Source organism: Bubalus kerabau, chromosome 2 (genome assembly GCF_029407905.1).
Source record: "Bubalus kerabau isolate K-KA32 ecotype Philippines breed swamp buffalo chromosome 2, PCC_UOA_SB_1v2, whole genome shotgun sequence".
Lineage (NCBI taxonomy): Eukaryota > Metazoa > Chordata > Mammalia > Artiodactyla > Bovidae > Bubalus > Bubalus kerabau.
Window position 1 is genome coordinate 48,854,636 of NC_073625.1, and position 18,573 is coordinate 48,873,208.

The 18,573-nt window shown below is 48.5% G+C and overlaps 1 protein-coding gene across 1 annotated transcript; it reads right to left on the reverse strand.

The window, feature by feature from the left end:
* Positions 1-16,339: 16,339 nt before the first annotated feature.
* On the reverse strand, positions 16,340-18,482 carry OLIG1 (oligodendrocyte transcription factor 1). The gene has a single exon (XM_055567677.1). It carries the CDS (start codon positions 18,405-18,407, stop codon positions 17,607-17,609), a length of 801 nt encoding a protein of 266 aa, XP_055423652.1. The 5' UTR covers positions 18,408-18,482; the 3' UTR covers positions 16,340-17,606.
* Between the last annotated feature and the right edge of the window lie 91 nt (positions 18,483-18,573).

The window sequence follows — 18,573 nt, forward strand, 5'->3', positions numbered from 1 at the left end:
AGTGCTAAAGCCTCAAAAAAAAGGGAGACAGCTGAAATATAAAAATTACAACTTCCTTGCTGCCGCCTCCTTCCCTCCCTTTTCTCCTTCTTTTATCATCTATTAACCCTACGATGAGGCAGCATGGCTCCCGACCCCACCCCGGGAGGATTTCAGCTATTGTCAAGCCAAACCTGTTTTAGATATTCCCAGGGCAATTCCTTGAATACAGGCTCCCAAATCAGAAAAGGCTCCTTTCTATTCTTACCCTTCTTTGTGGAGCTGAGATCACTGTGTAGGGGGTTGGGGGAGGCCAAGTTTTGCTTTATGAAAAAAAAGAGAGGACCCATAATTTCTACGTCTCTCTCTCAGCCAAACCCCCAACCTGCCTCTCCTTCTGCAGGCCGTGGGAAATCTGTGTATTCCAGGTTCCTGTGACATGGAAGCCCGGGTAACTAAGATCCAAGGTAGACTTGCTGCACTTGATTCAATACGGAAGAGTGTTTTAAGACAATTCAAGCAGAGCTTAAATGTTGGAGAGCCAACCTGAGTTTACAGTTTAACAAAACTGTGTGTCCCAGAAATGAGTCAGAAAGTTAACGAGGATGGAGCTTTAGGTATCTGTCAATATCACCCTGGCTTATGTAACTAATGCTGCCTACTTATCTACCTGTCAACAGGGAGATGATGTCATAAGCTGTTTGAAGACAGAGTTTGAAAGGATTGGCTTTCTCAGCACTGGTCGGCTTGCACATTTAGAGTGTGGGTCGAAGCTGAAAGGCCTCGAAGACCAGGTGAGGAGCTGGGTAGACAGCAGGGAGTGGTGGCGGCTGTGGCTTAGAGTCATCCTTGCGTGGCTCCAACTCTCTGGGCCTGCAGAAGCTGGGCTCATGTATGGCTGTGCCTTCCAACTTTTCCAGGGGAATGCAAGTTCTGGATTTTTACATAAAATTTTCTGATTCTCAAATGCTAACAACTGCTTATGTTTATCATCTTTTATTTTATTATCATTTTGGAAAGTTTCTTTGTTTTTGGTTGTGCTGGGACACCGCAGCCGCGCTGACTCTCTCTGGTTGCCGTGAGTGGGGCCACTCTCCAGTTGTGCTGCACGGGCTTCTCGTGGTGGCGGCTTCTCTTGTGCTGGAGCCCAGGTTCTAGGGCATTCTGGCTTCAGTTGTTGTGGTGCATGGGCTTAGTTGCCCCATGGCACGTAAGATCTTTCGGGACCAGGGACTGAAACCTTGTCACCTGCATCGGACGGCAGATTATTGAACCCTTTGAATTCTTCATCCCCTACCTTCCCCTGCTGCTGCTGCTGCTGCTAAGTCGCTTCAGTCGTGTCCGACTCTGTGCGACCCCACAGACAGCAGCCCACCAGGCTCCGCCATCCTTGGGATTCTCCAGGCAGGAGCACTGGAGTGGGTTGCCATTTCCTTCTCCAATACATGAAAGTGAAAAGTGAAAGTGAAGTCGCCTAGTCGTGTCCGACTCTTGGCGACCCCATAGACAGCAGCCCACCAGGCTCCGCCATCCCTGGGATTCTCCAGGCAGGAGCACTCGAGTGGGGTGCCATCGCCTTCTCCAAGTCATTCTCAACCAGGTGTGCTCCCTGTAGAATTCTAAAAGCCAAATACACTCCCAGCCTCCACCCTTGACTAAGCTTCCTCGGGAAAGGAAATCAGTCACGTATCTGCTTCCTTAACAATTATTTTCTATCATGGTAAAATATCCATAACAAAATTTACTAACTGGACCACTTTTAAGAGTACAGTTCAGTGACTTTAAGTACATTCATGTGGGTGTGTAACCATCGCCATTATCCATGCTGACTTTTTCATCTTCCCAAACTGAAACTCTGTATCCATTAGAAAACAACTACCCCATTCCCACCTCCCACCAGCCCGTGGCAACTACCATTCTACTTTCTGTCTCTATGAAAGCAAAAGCAAAAGCCGCTCAGTCATGTTCGACTCTTTGTAACCCTATGGACTATACGGACCATGTTCTCCAGGCCAGAGTACTGGAGTGGATAGCCATTCCCTTCTCCAGGGCATCTTCCCAACCCAGGGATTGAACCCAGGTCTCCCACATTGCTGGTGGATTCTTTACCATCTGAGCCACCAGGGAAGCCCAAAAATACTGGAGTGCATAGCCTATTCCTTCTCCAGCAGATCTTCCCGACCTAGGAATTGAACCAGGGTCTCCTGAATTGCAGGCGGATTCTTTACCAGCTGAGCTATCAGGGAAGCCCTCTGTCTCTATAAATTTGACTAACTCAGAGAAGGCGATGGCACCCCATTCCAGTACTCTTGCCTGGAAAATCCCGTGGACTGAGGAGACTGGTAGGCTGCAGTCCATGGGGTCGCTGAGAGTTGGACACGACTGAGCGACTTACCTTTCACTTTTCACTTTCATCCATTGGAGAAGGAAATGGCAACCCACTCCAGTGTTCTTGCCTGGAGAATCCCAAGGATGGCGGAGCCTGGTGGGCTGCTGTCTATGGGGTCACACAGAGTCGGACACGACTGAAGTGACTTAGCAGTGGCAGCTTAGCAGGGACATCATAAGGAGAAGGCAATGGCACCCCACTCCAGTACTCTTGCCTGGAGAATCCCAGGGACAGGGGAGCCTGGTGGGCTGCAGTCCATGGGATCGCTGAGAGTCGGACACGACTGAGCGACTTACCTTTCACTTTTCACTTTCATCCATTGGAGAAGGAAATGGCAACCCACTCCAGTGTTCTTGCCTGGAGAATCCCAGGGATGGGCTGCCGTCTATGGGGTCACACAGAGTCGGACACAACTGAAGTGACTTAGCAGCAGCAGCAGCAGCAGGGACATCATATAAGTGGAATTATACACTGTCATGTCTGGCTTCTTTTACTAAGGAGAATGCTTTTAAGATTCATCCAAGTTGTTGTATGTATCAGAATTTCCTTCCTTTTTATGGCTGAACACTATTCCTCTTTCTCTCTCTCTGTGCCCTTCCCCCTGTGTGTTTATGTAAATATATATACCACATTTTGTTTATGCATTTATCCATCAGTGGACATTTGGGTTTCTTGCACCTTTTGGCTACCATGAACAGTGGTGCTATGAGCTTAAAGTGTACACACGTCTGTTTATTAAGTCTGCTTTAGTTCCAAACTTGTCTACTTTCAAATGTTCACTGATGATTCAAACAAGCACCCCTCTTTCAGAACTACTCTTACCTGGTGGCAACCGGTCTCATGTCTGCTCCGTATTTAAGCCTTATCGCCTGTTCTATCATACCACCTGATTATTACAGGTGAACAGTGAGTTCTTGACTCTGGTTAGCCTGGCAGATAAGGAATTAATGGAGGGAGATAGGCTGGCTCACTGCATCCACGTGGAGGCTGAAAAAGCAGATTCCTGGGTTGCTGGGACAAGCAAGGTCCTGCCTCAGGAACCATCGACTTTGGATGCCACTGATGTTACCATTGCGGTTGGACACTTTCTGCGGCGCAGCTGGTTTCCTCCGCTGGACTCTGGCCTAGGCAGTGTTTAACCACACCCACCTCCCTACCACTGAATGTGGGTCACTTGTGGCCACCACAGATACTCTCTAGCAAGCCCCCTGCCTCTCTGTCTCAGTCTCCAAAGTCATCATCCTCTGCAGGTGGATCTGGTTGACCTCACCTAGATAACGAGCCCGAGCTCTCAGTGCCTAGGATTGGGGAGAGGGAATATATTTGACTTTTGGCTTCCTGAGTGGCAGTGGACGCCCTACCTTCCATGTGGCTGGGGGTTCAGCCCCAACAGGAAGAGAATTTGTGAGCACTGGTGCACGGGCACTTACGGTACTTGCTCACCAGAACACACGCACTGACTCTCTTCCACATTCCAGGACATCACACCAGTAGCTTGGAACTGACCACGGATGATGGGAGCACAGACACCAGGAAAGTGAAATGAAAGTGAAAGTCGCTCAGTCACGTCCCACTCTTTGCAACCCCATGGACTATGCAGCCTGTGGAATTTTCCAGGCCAGAATACTGAAGTGGGTAGCCTTTCCCTTCTCCAGGGGATCTTCCCAACCCAGGGATCGAACCTAGGTCTCCCGCATTACAGGCAGATTCTTTACCAACTGTTACAGATCACGGCTTTGTTTTTCCCTCAGAGCGTCAGTTTACGAGCATACCAACCATTTAAACCATGCAACCATCTCTAATATTTCATACACCAGATAACCAAAGTGATAAAAGTCAACTCTCCAGGAAAAAAAAAATCAGTGATTTCTGCAAATGAGATTATTGAACAGAGTTGAAGGAAGAAAGGAGAGAGAACGAGAGAAAAAGAGACCATCCACAAACTCTGGGTATGTTTCTGTAGGTATAAAGACAGCTCAGAACAGTGCCATCCGATAGAAAAATAACTTGAACCACAGGTGTTTTATTTATTTATTTGAAAGGAAGAGGTTCAGGGCTGACAAAACAGAAAAAAGGAAAAACTCATAAGCACGTAACCTGCGCTCATTGATTTCAGTTTCCAAGTATCTCCTTGCATTCAAACTAAACATCGTCTTTTAATGCCCAGGCCTAAACTGGTACTTTTTATATTTTTGAATATCCAAACTTTAACCTTACACTTTCCACTTTCTCTGCTAAATACATAGATACATATAATTTGAAATTTAAGGCAATGGCACCCCACTCCTGTACTCTCGCCTGGAAAATCCCATGGATGGAGGAGCCTGGTGGGCTGCAGTCCATGTGGTCGCGAAGAGTCGGACACAACTGAGCGACTTCACTTTCAGTTTTCACTTTCCTGCATTGGAGAAGGAAATGGCAACCCACTCCAGTGTTCTTGCCTGGAGAATCCCAGGAACGGGGAAGCCTGGTGGGCTGCCGTCTATGGGGTCAGACAGAGTCGGACACGACTGAAGCGACTTAGCAGCAGCATCAGCAGTGGCCACTTTAAAAGAAGAGAAACAGGTGAGATTAATTTCAGCAGTGTATTTTATTTAACTGATGTGTCCAGAATATTATCCTTCCGGCAGTAATCAAAATTGTAAAAATATTAAAGAGATGGTTTACATTCTTTTCTTCATAGTAAGTCTTCAAATTCAGTGTGTAGTCTACACTTAGAGCACATCTCAGTTCAGGCTAACCACATTTCAAGAGCTCAGTAGCTGTATGTGTCCAGCGGCTGCCATACTGAACAATGCAGGCTTAGAACAGTTCAAGAATAGCATGGTCTTCAAACCATCTCCCAGTGGTGAGTTGCAAGGAATAACTTATATTCTTCTCTGACAGATGTGGAAAAGCAGAAATCCCAAGGTTGCACAAACGTGAGTTACGTATATGCCATTTGAATTGGTTGATTTGGGTAGAGAGTGGGTCAGTTCATACGGACCTTTCTTATGCATCAACTATAAATATTGCTGAAAATATCAATATAACCTTGAAAATGTATGCACGCACGGATTGAGATAGGAGGGGGTTGGAAGACAGGACATGTGAAGACCCCCATGTGAGCAAAGGGGTCAAAGGGTTCCCATGGCTCTACCAGACTGGTTCTCACCTCTTTCCAGAAAATATACCTGTAAAATACACCTGCCAAATGAAGGACTAGACCCTGTTTATCTCATAGAGACAGGCAGTCTCAGATATTGTTGGCAGAAGTGTTAGCTTTGGAGGAGTCATTTGACAACAGTTATTGACATTTTAAATGTGCAAGACTTTGGCACAAATGTTTTTCTAAGAATAACCTTAGGAAGGTCCTACACACATACAGAGATGTATGAGCAAAGATATTCATTCAGATATTGAAAACAACTAAAGCATTCATCCCCAAGGACTGGGGCCATGAATTATAGCATGTCCAGCCTGCAGAACACTTGGAAACCACTGAAAATGAGACCTGTATTTATTTATTTGTAAATAAATAAATTACTGATAACTGACAAGGAAAAGAAGTCACAGTATACACAAAAACATGGAAAGAAAAAAGCCAGTTGCAAAAAAGAATCTAAATTGAAAAAATCTGAATAATAAAACATTTTTGTAAGAAGGAAAAAAATTTTTCTGTGGTGGTATTAAAAAGAAATTTTGGATTGGGAGTTTGGGATTAGCAGATGCAAACTATTACATACAGGGCAGATAGATACCAATGCCGTAGTATATAGCACAGGGAACTATATTCAATATTCTGTAATAAACCATAATGGAAAAGACTATGAAAAAGAATATATATATATATGTATAACTGAGTCACTTTGCTGTTCAGCAGAAATTAAATACAACATTGTAAATCAAGTATACTTCATTTTTTTTTTTTAAGGGGAAAAAAAGAAACTTTGGGAAAAGTACAGTCAGGTTGTTTGAGGGTATAGGGTGGTAATAGGAGGCTTTAGGGCCAGAGCTTTCCTTTTTAACTTTATATAAATTTATAATATTTGAAATTTTACAATGATCTTGTATTGTTTGTATAACCATTGAAAGATATAACATGCAAAGAGACACGCGAACATATTTCAAAAGAAAAATACCCAGTGAGTTCAAGACTATGAGATCACACTTTCTCAGGATGTGAAGGTGGGAGTGTATGTTGGCCCTACCTTCCCGGAGGGACCTACTTGTCAAATGCAATTAAAATCTTACCAATGTGATAACTTTCTCTCTCTCTCACCCCCCCTTAAAAAAAAACAAAAACTACTGTATTGAAATAAAATACATGCCACGTACAATACATTCTTTTGTCGTGTGGCTGGTTCTTGGAGGCCTTCTCTTATTTTACTTTATTTTATTTTTTTAGCTGCACTAGGTCTTAGTTGCTGCAGGAAGGATCTTTCGTTTCAGCTTGTGGGGCCTTTTGTTTTTGGTTGCAGCATCCAAACTCTTAGTTGCAGCATGAGGGTCTAGTTTCTTGAAGAAGGATCAAACATGGACCCCCTGTTTTGGGAGTGCAGAGCCTGAACCACTGGACCACTAGGGAAGTCCCTGATAACTTTCAATATGATTGACTTCACCTCTAGAAATTTATCCTAGGATAAACTGTTAGAGGGCACATAAATGTATGCATAAGATGTTCATTACAGTATGACTTACAGTAGAAAACACCAAGGGGGAGAATGAAATATTCATATATAAGGAGTTACTTCGATAAATCACAGAACAGCAGGTAGTGGAATCCAGGTTAAAATGGTGACATAGGAACATATTTATTGGCATAGAAAGCCATCTGCGATCTACTGTTAAAGGAATAAAGCAGGTTACAAGACAGGCCTGTCTCGTTTAACTCTGATCTGTTTCACATATCTGACTTTGTTTAGAGATGAACATTTGTAACTGTCTGTCCTGGGGGATTGTTAGCAGTGGTTTTCTCAGAGCAGTGAGATGATAGATAATTTCTATTTTCTTCTGTATGCTTTTTGAAATGGTCTGATTTATTTACTATGGGTACATCTAGTTGCTTTGCTTATTTCAGAAAGTAATGAAGAGTCCTCTTTTTAAAATTGCCATAGACGAGAGCATGTCAAGGCTTAAAGAGTTTACCTATGAATATAAAGCTGTGCAAAGTAACAGAGCTCAGGAGAGGGGAGCTGGTTGGGAACATTCTGATGCCAGTCAGGCTGCCCAGAGCTGCTTCTTATGCCCCTGGTATGCCCCTGGAATCTGTGGGCAGGGAGCTACCTTCAGCACTGGAAGTGTTTTCCTCTAGTCTCCTCGACCTGACCAGAGCAGGGACGGTGGGGAGGGGCTCAGAGACAGTGGCTGTGTCGTGGGTGGCACAGGAATGGTCCTTTCAAATTGGGAGGGGGGGTCGATGGTCTACCTACACTGCTCTGTGGAGTCTGGGAAAGTATCAGCAACACCGGTCCTCTCTATATTTAAACTTCTGCTATTCTGCTCATCATGGATTTTTGCCTCAATTATAATTTTTAAAAAATACTGCATTAAAATGTTATTGCGATGACTAAGCTCTTGGGGCTCCGTTAAATTGTGCATCCAAAGAAGTGCCTCACTGGCCTCACCCTAGTCCTGACCCTCCTTGCTTCTTGGCACCCTATTTCCTCCTAAGATCCAAGTAGCAAAAAGCTGGTCTTAGCTATTTTATTTTACTTTGGGAGACAAGCTTAGTTCACCAGAATAGTTTTTTTCTGGCTGTATCCTGTTGAGCAGTGTAAGATGATCGTTTAATTCATGAGTTTGAACCAAAACATAATGATGATTTAAAATTTAATATAAGTCCTTCTCCCTTCCTTCCCTCTCGCCTTCCTCTCTCTTTCCGTCTCTCACTTGCTTCCTTCTTTCTTTCCTGTCTTCCTTCCTTCCTTTCTCACTTAACAAGTATTTCTGATGAGGCAGACTCCTGAACGCAGGCAGAAACTAGCTCTGGGCCTCACCCCCTTCGAGGACTACAAGCACTATTTGAGAAATAAAAAATAAGAGCTGCACCAAGCAGGAAGGCGCTCCCCGGATGAACAGAGGCGTGATGGTTGAGTGTGCTGGGCTCACTCTCAGGGGAGGAGACCCAGCACCTCCCCGGAGCCCCCGCTGGCCTGAGTGTCCTTTGGCTCCCATGTGCAGAGATGACTCAGGCAGTGACTTCATTCAAGCAGCCTGGTGTTTACGCCCCTTGCCACAAACCAGTTGATACTGTTTGGAGCTGCCCTGAGCTGACGCGACCCTGGGACAGAATGACATCCACTCAGCTTGTGGCCATTGTGGCCAAAACAGCTGAAATGTTGTGGCTTCTGAAGAACCCATTGTCTGCCGGTCGATCGGCAGGGGAAGGAGAACCCCAGAGCCCTGCCCCCTCTACCTTGGAAACATTTTTTGGCTCCACAGTTGTAGTGGGTCATAGCTGGGCTCTGAGAGCCAGCTTGGGAAGACAGACCCCAGTGGAGGGCTCCCTAGGAGAAGCCCCTGGAAAGCCACCTTTGGGCTTGAGCTAGTGCCAGAAGGAGCTGGAGATTGCAGAAGGCAGCTTTACTCATTCAAGATGGATTTTTACTTGGCACCGTCCAATGCGGTCATGAGCCCTAGTCGTGAATTTGCAAGAGAAGATGGAAATGACCGAGGGGACGGCATTGCTTTCCGAAGTAACCATCATCAGCATAATAATCACGTCGACGGTGGATTTCTAGCCCGTGGAAGAAAGCGAGTGGCATCAGGAAAAACAACCACCATTACAATAGGCACGGTGCTAACAGTGGACAAACACAGCCTCAGAACCCCCAGTGAGGTGGCTCCTGGCTTTAGACCCTGGATCGGAAGAGAACAAGGTACCAAGCATCCAAGCAGCCTCTCCAAGGCCACTGAGTAGAGTAACTGATGGTGAGCCACGACCAGTGGGCCATGCATGGACTCTGCAGGAGGAAAAGAGCACTGGGGCAGAAAGGAGATGGGGGAGGAGGTTGGCATTTGATTGGAGCACAGCATGGATTTCGGGGATGGAGGAGCTGGTCTCTGTTGCTCCCACAGGCACGGGTCTGCCCCACCAGCCCCCTTCAGCACATACCTCCCTCACACACTTCCGGGGGACGGTTTGTGTTTCAGAGCTGCCAACTCTCCCTCTATGTCACGTTGGGTCTTTATGAGTATCAAATACATAAGGTCATGTTCTGATACACTCATGGCCCCTGGAACCATGGATTACTCAGTCATGAGTGAGTTCCAAAGTTGTCTGTTAAATGAGATGCTGTGATGTCCAGTTTTATTTTTTTTCCCCTCCACTGGTGATGTGACAATTGTTGGTTTTGCCTCCTGACCACAACTGTCGCTGATAAAGTTAAAAAAAAAAAACAAAAAAACTATGAAGAGCCAGGACTGCACAGGCAATGATGTAACAAAACGGACAGAAGCAAGCAAACGAAACCAAATGATGGCAATAGCAACAACCAAATACTCCCTTTGAATGGCAAGGGAGGTAGAGAAGATGTTATCATGTCATCTTGAAAAGTTTTCTGTATGGATTCTGTTAATACATCAGCTCAACTCTGGATTTGAAGATCTGAATTAGTGATCACTACCTTCAAAGCTTTTGCCCTGCTTTTGATTTTTGCCTGGACGCTACTAACCCTGGCAAGGACCAGGGCCACTGAGGTCTTGGAGATGCGGGCTGTGTCAGGTCTGCCTTCTGCCCCAGCTGTAATCTCAAAAACCTCACTAGTGGGAAGTTGCCATATGGGGCGCTCAACCCGGTGCCCCGTGACAACCCAGAGGGGTGGCATGGGGTGGGGATAGGAGGGAGGTTCAAGAGGGAGACAAACGTACACTTAAGGCTGATTCACGTTGTTGTACAGCAGAAACCAGCACAATGTTGTAAAGCAGTTATCCTCCAATTCAAAAAAAATCCTTTGAAAAATATGAACATTATAGAATGTAAATAGAAAACTTCTAAACAGAGAAGATGACTTTGTCTCAACTGTGGATTTTATTACAACTAAAACATTACTACTAAAAAATAAAAGCTACAAGTGAGATACCCAAAACAACCACACTAATCTCAGGGCATTTCTAACTCAAGAAAGAGGAGGAGTTAGACGGAGCATCTTTTCACTGTGCGCTGGGAATCTCAACACCGCACGGATTAGACGCACTAGCAGAGTATCAACCACAGCCAGATCTGTGCCCAGAGGGAGGGAGGTGGGTGAGAATGCAAGCTTGAGAGCTGAAGACCAGGAAGGAAATCAGGAGGGCTCTCCCTCCCCCAGGCAAAGCCTCGTATCTTTCAGTGTTTGCTTCTATGACTTTCCTGAATAGGCTTCAGCCTCTTTAGTTCCTACCTTTTCATGCTTCTGTTTTCTCAGCTGTAAAATGGGGTAATAGTATATAGCATGTACAAAATGAAGTCACTTAGATAAAACGCTTAGAACACAGCTTGGCACCCACATAAACCCCACATGGCTCTTTCAGCTTCCTGCTGGCTCAGAGGTAAAGAATTTGCCTTTCAATGTGGGAGACCCAGTTCGATCCCTGGGTCAGGAAGATCCCCTGGAGAAGGGCATGGCAACCCCCTCCAGTATTCTTACGTGGAGAATCCTCATGGACAGGGGAGCCTGGCGGGGTCCATGGGGTCGCAAAGAGTCAGACACGACCGAGTGACACACACACAGAGCTCTTGTCAATGCCACGATGGCTTTCATCCCTGCTCTGCCATTCCCACGAGGAGCTACTCCGCTTTCCCGCCTGCCTGCCCCCCCGGGTGAGGCGGCTTTTCTCTCTCTCATTTTCCCCACAGATACGTTCTCATCTGATCTCGTTCTTCTTGAGTCTCCTGGTTGGATGACTCTGACATTCTCTAAGGAGTTACCCGCATTACTTCGAAGCTTTTGGGGACCCAATACCCCTTCTGGATCCCACTACTGGGGCTTGTGGGGAGCCTTGTTCTCCCAGCCCCGTCACCTACCTCTGGCTGGAGCTTCACGGGCAGGTACCCGGGTCTGCGTGCCTGTCCTCCACCCCGGGCTTTGCTGGCAGCCGGCACTTACTACAGAACAGCCTTCTGGAGAAACGTCCACGCTCAGGAAAAACACTCCACCAAAAGGATGCCCACGCTGTTGAGAAAATCATGGTCCATCATTATCAGAACATCGCGTGTCACCATGGAAACACGGAGGTGGAAGCCCCTAAGACCCGCTTTCCCCTCCGCCCTGCCACCCTTGTCTGTTCGCAGTCTATTCCCTCCTCTTCTGAACACTGCTTTCTGAAGCCCTAATGACAAACCTGTAACCATCAGAGCATCTCCCAAAGGGTTTGCTTTGCCCCCTGCCACCAACCCTGGCCTCCCTCGGGGCTCCCCTGCGAGACTGCTGGAGAAAGTTCAGGTGGCTAAAAGTGCAGCCGGATCACCTGGCAGGGCACTGGCCCTGCGTCTGTCCCTTCTGGATGCAGTCTGCAGGGGCAGACGGGGGCACTGAGCAGAGAGGCTGATGGGGCCAGAGGTCTTTGGGGGGAGGGGCAAGAAGGATGGGCTCACTCCCCACCAGGACTCCTGTTTCCAGGGGACTTCAGTCCCACCGGGACAAACCGAGGAAGGAGTTTTTGTCTCTGCAAAGCAGGTACTGGATCCTGGCATCCCCGCCTCTGACCACCTGTGTGGCCTTGGGCACATCTCGTGAGTTTATTCAGTAGGGAGGAGGGTGGACATAAAACCCTGAGTGTCTCTTGCCCATTGGCACTCTGCGGGACTCAGCGATGATCTGGTACCTGTGGCCTTTGTCCCGGCTCAATGGCCCGCTGTCCTCTGTGGCCATCGAGGAAAGCCAAGTGCCCAGGAGCTTTCAATCCAGGCGTCGCCTTGCTCCTGGGCCTCAGGCAGCCTGTAATGTTTAAGGTCTTGGTTGTCCCGATCTCAGAGTCTGAGCTCTGGACTGTCACCCTCAGCTGGAGGCTTAAGGGAAAGTTTTCTAACTGCGGGGCCAGTTCCACACGAGCAGAAAGAACTTGGCTTGACTTCAGATGAGGCATTTCAGCTTTTATGCTGGGCTTAGTTTAAAAAAGGACAAAATGGAAACTGCCTGAAGAAGTCATTTGCAATATCCCCATAGATAAAGGACTTCCCTGGTGGCTCAGATGGTAAAGCGTCTGTCTACAATGAAGGAGATCCAGGTTCGATCCCTGGGTCAAGAAGATCCCCTAGAGAAGGAAATGGCAACCCACTCCAGTACTATTGCCTGGAAAATGCCGTGGTTGGAGGAACCTGATAGACTACAGTCCATGGGGTCGCAAAGAGTCGGACATGACTGAGCGACTTCACTTCACTTTACTTTCTTTCACTTTTCATAGATAAAGAGGCCAGTTTAGGTCTTGAGAATTAACTTGCTAACTCTTGTGTTCACATCCTGCATTTGGTAGGAGAAGCTGGACTTTGCTTGGAAACAATGTTTCCCTGAAAATAAAATCTGCTCCATAAAAGCCAATCTGTGTTTTAGAAAAACATGACATTTTCCAGTCTGTGGCTTCTTGAGCCTACATCAGGGAAGGTGCTAATCTTCTTATTGATATTTGTGAGTGTGCAGAAGAAGGGAGGGGTAGAAAGCTAGTGGGGAAAAAAAGCCTCCTGGAAGAAAGGCATTTTCCCAATAGATGTGTTATGTGACATGGTGAGAAAAAGCTCTTTCTAATCAGCACCTTGTTCTTGGCAAGATCATAATGTATCCTTGTGTGGCAGCCTCCTTCTGGCTGGCTTCCTTTATGGCTTACGAGGTCCAGCTAGCAGGCAGTATCTTTACTGACTGTCAGCTTGGACCTGGCCTCACCTGCACTCCTGGGAAGTCAGCAAAGACTAGATGCTGCTAAACTGCTAAGTCGCTTCAGTCGTGTCCGACTCTGTGCAACCCCATAGACAGCAGCCCACCACGCTTCCCTGTCCCTGGGATTCTCCAGGCAAGAACAATGGAGTGGGTTGCCAGTTCCTTCTCCAGTGCATGAAAGTGAAAAGTGAAAGTGAAGTCGCTTAGTCCTGTCCGATTCTTAGCGAGCCCATGGACTGCAGCCCAACAGGCTCCTCCGTCCATGGGATTTTCCAGGCAAGAGTACTGGAGTGGGATGCCATTGCCTTCTCCAAAGACTAGATGGGTGACTCTTAACTAGACCCATATCATGGAAGCACCGTTGTTGATAATCTGAACTTTGGTAAAGTGAAATACTTTCCATGCTTGGGGTGGAGCCTCTTTCTTGATGGGAACGCTTGCCTTCTAAGTTATATATTTTACAAGGTTGTATTTTCATGCCTGGTATAACCAGTCTCCCTGCGAGGAGAACACCTATAAATAGACCATCACTATAGGTTGGGGAAACCCCACAGCGCACTGAATGTGTCCTCTGTTTACTGATTGCTCAGCTGGGCTCCTGCACATAGAACAACATAATTTCTCAGGGCCTTGTATCTTTTCCCTTTGGGTCCTGTTCACTCTCATCGCTGGGATCACAAGTTGGTGGTTGACTGGATGCAGTGACCTTTTGGGGGGCATCAAGCCACATGTTCCTCTCTATCATGTTTCTGAATCCTGGTGAATCTTTCTCAAGGAGCCTGTCTTACACGCAATTTGCTTTCCCAAGCCCTTCCAAGACCAGCTTCAACTTGTTCCTTCTGCTAAAAGCCTGCCTGCAGATTTCAAAAAGCAACTCCTTGCTCTACAACATACATGTCCATTCTTAAATATGGTGCCTACAGAATACACTGCCCTCCCATAGACATATGTCTAACTTTGCAGAGGTCTAACTTTGCATTTGGGGCACTGTATATAGTTAACTTTTATTCCTCAGGACTCCTGAGTGCCTGCTGCTGCTATTTTTCAGGATGCAAATTCCTTTAAAATGTGAGCCTGCTCAGTGGAGACACAGACATGGAGAACAGGCTTATGGACATGGGGGTGGGGGAATGGGCGGGGAGGAAGAAGCAGGTGAGATGTATGGAGAGAGTAACATGGAAATTTACTTATCTTATGTAAAATAGATAGCCAATGGGGATTTGCTGTATGACTCAGGGAACCCAATCAGGGGCTCTGTATCAACCCAGAGGGGTAGGAAGGGGAGGGAAATGGGAGTGAGGTTCAAGAGGGAGGGGACATATGTATTAGTCAGTTCAGTTCAGTCACTCAGTCGTGTCCAACCCTTTGTGACCCCATGGACTGCAGCACACCAGGCCTCCCTACCCATCACTAACTCCTGGAGCTTGCTCAAACTCATGCCCATCGAGTCAGTGATGCCATCCAACCATCTCATCCTCTGTCTTCCCCTTCGCCTCCTGCCTTCAATCTTTCCCAGCATCAGGGTCTTTTCTAAGGAGTCAGTTCTTCACATCAGGTGGCCAGAGTATTGGAGCTTCAGCTTCAGCATTTGCCCTTCCAAAGAATATTCAGGACTGACTGCCTTTAGGATTGACCTGTGCATATCTGTGGCTGATTCATGTTGATGTTTGGCAGAAACCAACAAAATTCTGTAAAGCAATTATCCTTCAATTAAAAAATAAATAAACTTTTAAAAGTGAGTCTGTTAATCTTCCTTGGCACACTAAGATGCTACATGCAGGCACATAAGTAATTTGATGATACTCAGAACAGCCCTGCTTATCCTTGGGAAATTCACTCATAATCTTTGGTTCTGGAAACCATGATAGGGTTTGATTTTCTGATAAATTAAAAATCACATGTAGTGTTATCTTTCTTATCTTTCCCTATAAAGCTTCAATTAATAAGTAGAGAAAGGAGGGAGACCACACACCCCTTTCTGCCCTGTGGCTCTCTGCTTCTCTTAGAGATGGTTTCAAAGTAAGGATGGCATCTAGGTGATATAGTTGGGACGATGGGAGGAACTGTTTATTTCTAATATCCTAGAAATGTTTTTTTAGGGAGGGGGACCTGATTTGGTTTTGATTAGTTGTTTGTTTTCTTTCTGTGCATCATCAAGATGCAAAGTAAGCAAAGACAGCCATTAAATACACAGAAGGTTACAATTCAAATTTAGTTATAATAGAAGCCTGTGACTTTTCTGATGGCCGAGTCAGGAGGAATGAGAAATTCTTCCCTAAAATGGGTTGGAACCATAGAGTTACTTTCCCTCACATCCTCTCCTGCCCATCCTCCCTGAGTAAACAGACACTTATCAAGGGTGGTAGAGAAGAAAATTCCATCCTGCTGGCACTCCCTCCCACCAACCCCATCTGTGTTCCCAAAGCGAATGCTTCTTTTTCCTAAATGTATACATGATTCAGACTAGCCAGTGTGGATAAAATTGGGTAAATCGCCTTCTCTGGCCTTTCTTTAATTTCCCGCAGGTTAAAGGGGACACTACTTCATCCCTACAGTCCCCCTACCTTTAAATGTGGCTGGATTTCATTAGTAACTATGAATATTTAAATACTACTTGTGAGCAAGTTCACATTCCAATTTCTTTATCACATCCTCAGACAGAACAGCTTTCTTCACCTGTTAGAATAAAATGATTTCCAAGGTCACAATTTCCTAGGAGACGGCTCCAACCTGATTTAAATGATGGAGGGAACGCTCACAGCTTTGAGTTTCTGTCCACTAAGACAGAAATGGTAGATTTCTGAGAAAGATGATGAGATGTAAAGTAAGTTTATCATAAATATATTTCATAACCCATTTTTCAGAGGCCAAAGTGAAAAGACCCACCCCCACCAAGTTTGGCTAAGAACTGATTCCTGGGATCCCTCCCTCTCTCCTCATCCACCCCTTCACCTGCCTGCCCCTTCAGATGCCTCTCAACTTGACCAACAGTTGACTTCATTGGATTAGTTTTTACAAACCAGGAAGTCAGGTTTAAACCTTTTGACCGGAGTCATTTAATTATTACCCTTCATCCTGAGGTTCTCAATCCATCAGGGTACCAGGACTTTTTTATTAACAAATCAGACGAAAAAATGTAAGGCCCTTACATGTTTATTTTGTTGATTCTTCACAGCGCAGGGAAACAAAGTTAGAGGGGGAAAAAAAATAAAATGCCAGTTAAATTCGGCTGCTATCAACAACCCCGAAACCTTAAAATCCAAAGCAAGCTGCTGAAAGATCATGAAGTCATCTTGGATGAAGTAATTTGCTAACGTCTATAACAAACCAGTGTAGTTTTTCCATCGCGAAGGGGCCAGAAGACCTGCCCCACGCGCTGGTCCAAGACCCCCCGAACGCGAAGGGACCACGCAGAAGACGCCACCCCGCCGTGGCCACTGCAGCGGGGTCCCTGGTGCCCCTCCCTGTTTAACGAGGCAGAACGTTAATTAGAGATCTTGCCTTCTGCCAAGCCGGCAACCGCGAAACGCATTGTTACCTATTTTCTTTGAGTACGCCCGGAAGCCCGTCTGCGGCGGGAAAGGTGGTTGTTTTCAAGCAAGCTCAAATGTTGCCTACGCTACCCCCGCGGGAAGGGGAGACAAAAGGAAGAATCTCGAGGTGCAAACAGCCCTTTTCAGAAGATTTCAGATTTAAGAGCGCATCATCGCGACAAAACATCCGGTTCTGCGATTCTCAAAAAACTGCACTCTCATAGACGGGGTATGAAAGCGGGCTTTCCAATCCAGCACACTCATCGACCTGGGAATTGTTACCGCCCCTCCCGCGGTACCGCGATGCCAACCGTCTGGCCGCCGAGGGTCTGTCTGTCCGTCTGCTATGCGCGAGGCCGTCTGCACTGACAGCGTGGTCTTTCTCGGCTTCCCAAGGGTCAGCCAGCCTCCTCTATCGGGACTGGCTGCTGGTGAACAAGAGTGCCTGTGACCTCTGGCTGAGGAGAAGGAAACACCTCCAAGTCTACCCCCAGCCCCCCGCCCTCCGAGAGCAGCCCCTTGGTTCCCTGGCTCGGCAGGTGTAGGCCCACCGCCGCACCGGGCTAGCCCGGCGCCCTAAAGTCCGCATCGCTCTCGCAAAACGCACGACTCCAGGAACCGTGAGACACCGGCGCGGGGTGAAGGTGAGAGCGCGCACGTGAGCGCAAAGCAGCTGGAAGCCACCCAGAACCCTAAAGAGCCCCGACGCTCTGTCGAACATCCGCTCAGGTCACTTTAATTTCCCCGGGATGGGGGCGGGGAAGGGGACGCCCAGCAGTCCCTGTCTCTGGGCGAGGAGGTCCGCAGTGCCCTCCTGGCTCTGCCCGGCTTGGGCGGCGGGAGGCCGGGCCGAGGTGGCGCCCGAGCCGACCCTCACTTGGAGAACTGCGCCGGCACAGCGGCCAGGCCCAGGCCGGCCGGGACCAGGTGCGGGAACTTGCAGACGGCGCAGGTGCAGAGGCCAGGGCCGCCCGCGCCGCCGCCGGGACCGCCGCCGGGGAGCGCGAACTGGCCGCACGGCGGCTCCTCGAGCGCCAGAGACAGGTACTTGGCCGGGCGCAGCGCATCCGGCGGCCCCACGGCGCCGGGAGCCAGCAGCACCGAGCCGGGCGCGGCGGCGAGCAGCGGCAGGCCGGCCAGCAGCAGGCGCGGCGCGGCGGGCCCCGCGCCCTCGCCGAGCGCGCGGCGCAGCTCCTGCAGCGAGCTGCCCAGCAGCAGGATGTAGTTGCGGGCTAGCAGCAGCGTGGCGATCTTGGAGAGCTTGCGGCCTGGAGCGCCCTGGCAGTGCGCCGCCGAGTAGGGCAGGATGACCTCGCGCAGCGCGTCCATGGCCAGGTTCAGGTCGTGCATCCGCTTCCTCTCTCTGCTGTTGATCTTGCGCCGCAGCTGCTGTTGCTGCTCCTCTTTGGCATCGGCCCGGGGCCCGCCGCCCGCGTGCGCCCCAGTCCCGGGTCCCGTGCCCGGCGTGTCGGCGGGCGCCTCCGGCTTCTCGCGCGCAGCCTTGGGGAGGAGCGCGGCCCCCGTCGGGGAGGAAGAAGAGGACGAGGAGGGCGGCTGCCGGTAGCCCACCAGCTCGTACAGGGAGGCCCCGACCGGCACGTCTCCCGGCCTCGGCGGCCGCAGCATGCTCGCGGGGGCCGCGTTCACGCGCGCCTGGGAAACCGCATAATACATCTGGGGGAACGGTGGGGGCGGCCGAGGCGCCCTTCAGGAACGCCCCGGGGTGGGCCTGTCAGCAGGCCGCCCCGCCCCGCAGACCTGCGCGCTGGGAGCGGATGGCAGGGCAGGAGCCCGCGCGCGACCGCTTTAAACCCGGCTTGGGAACCTGCGGGGTCGCGGG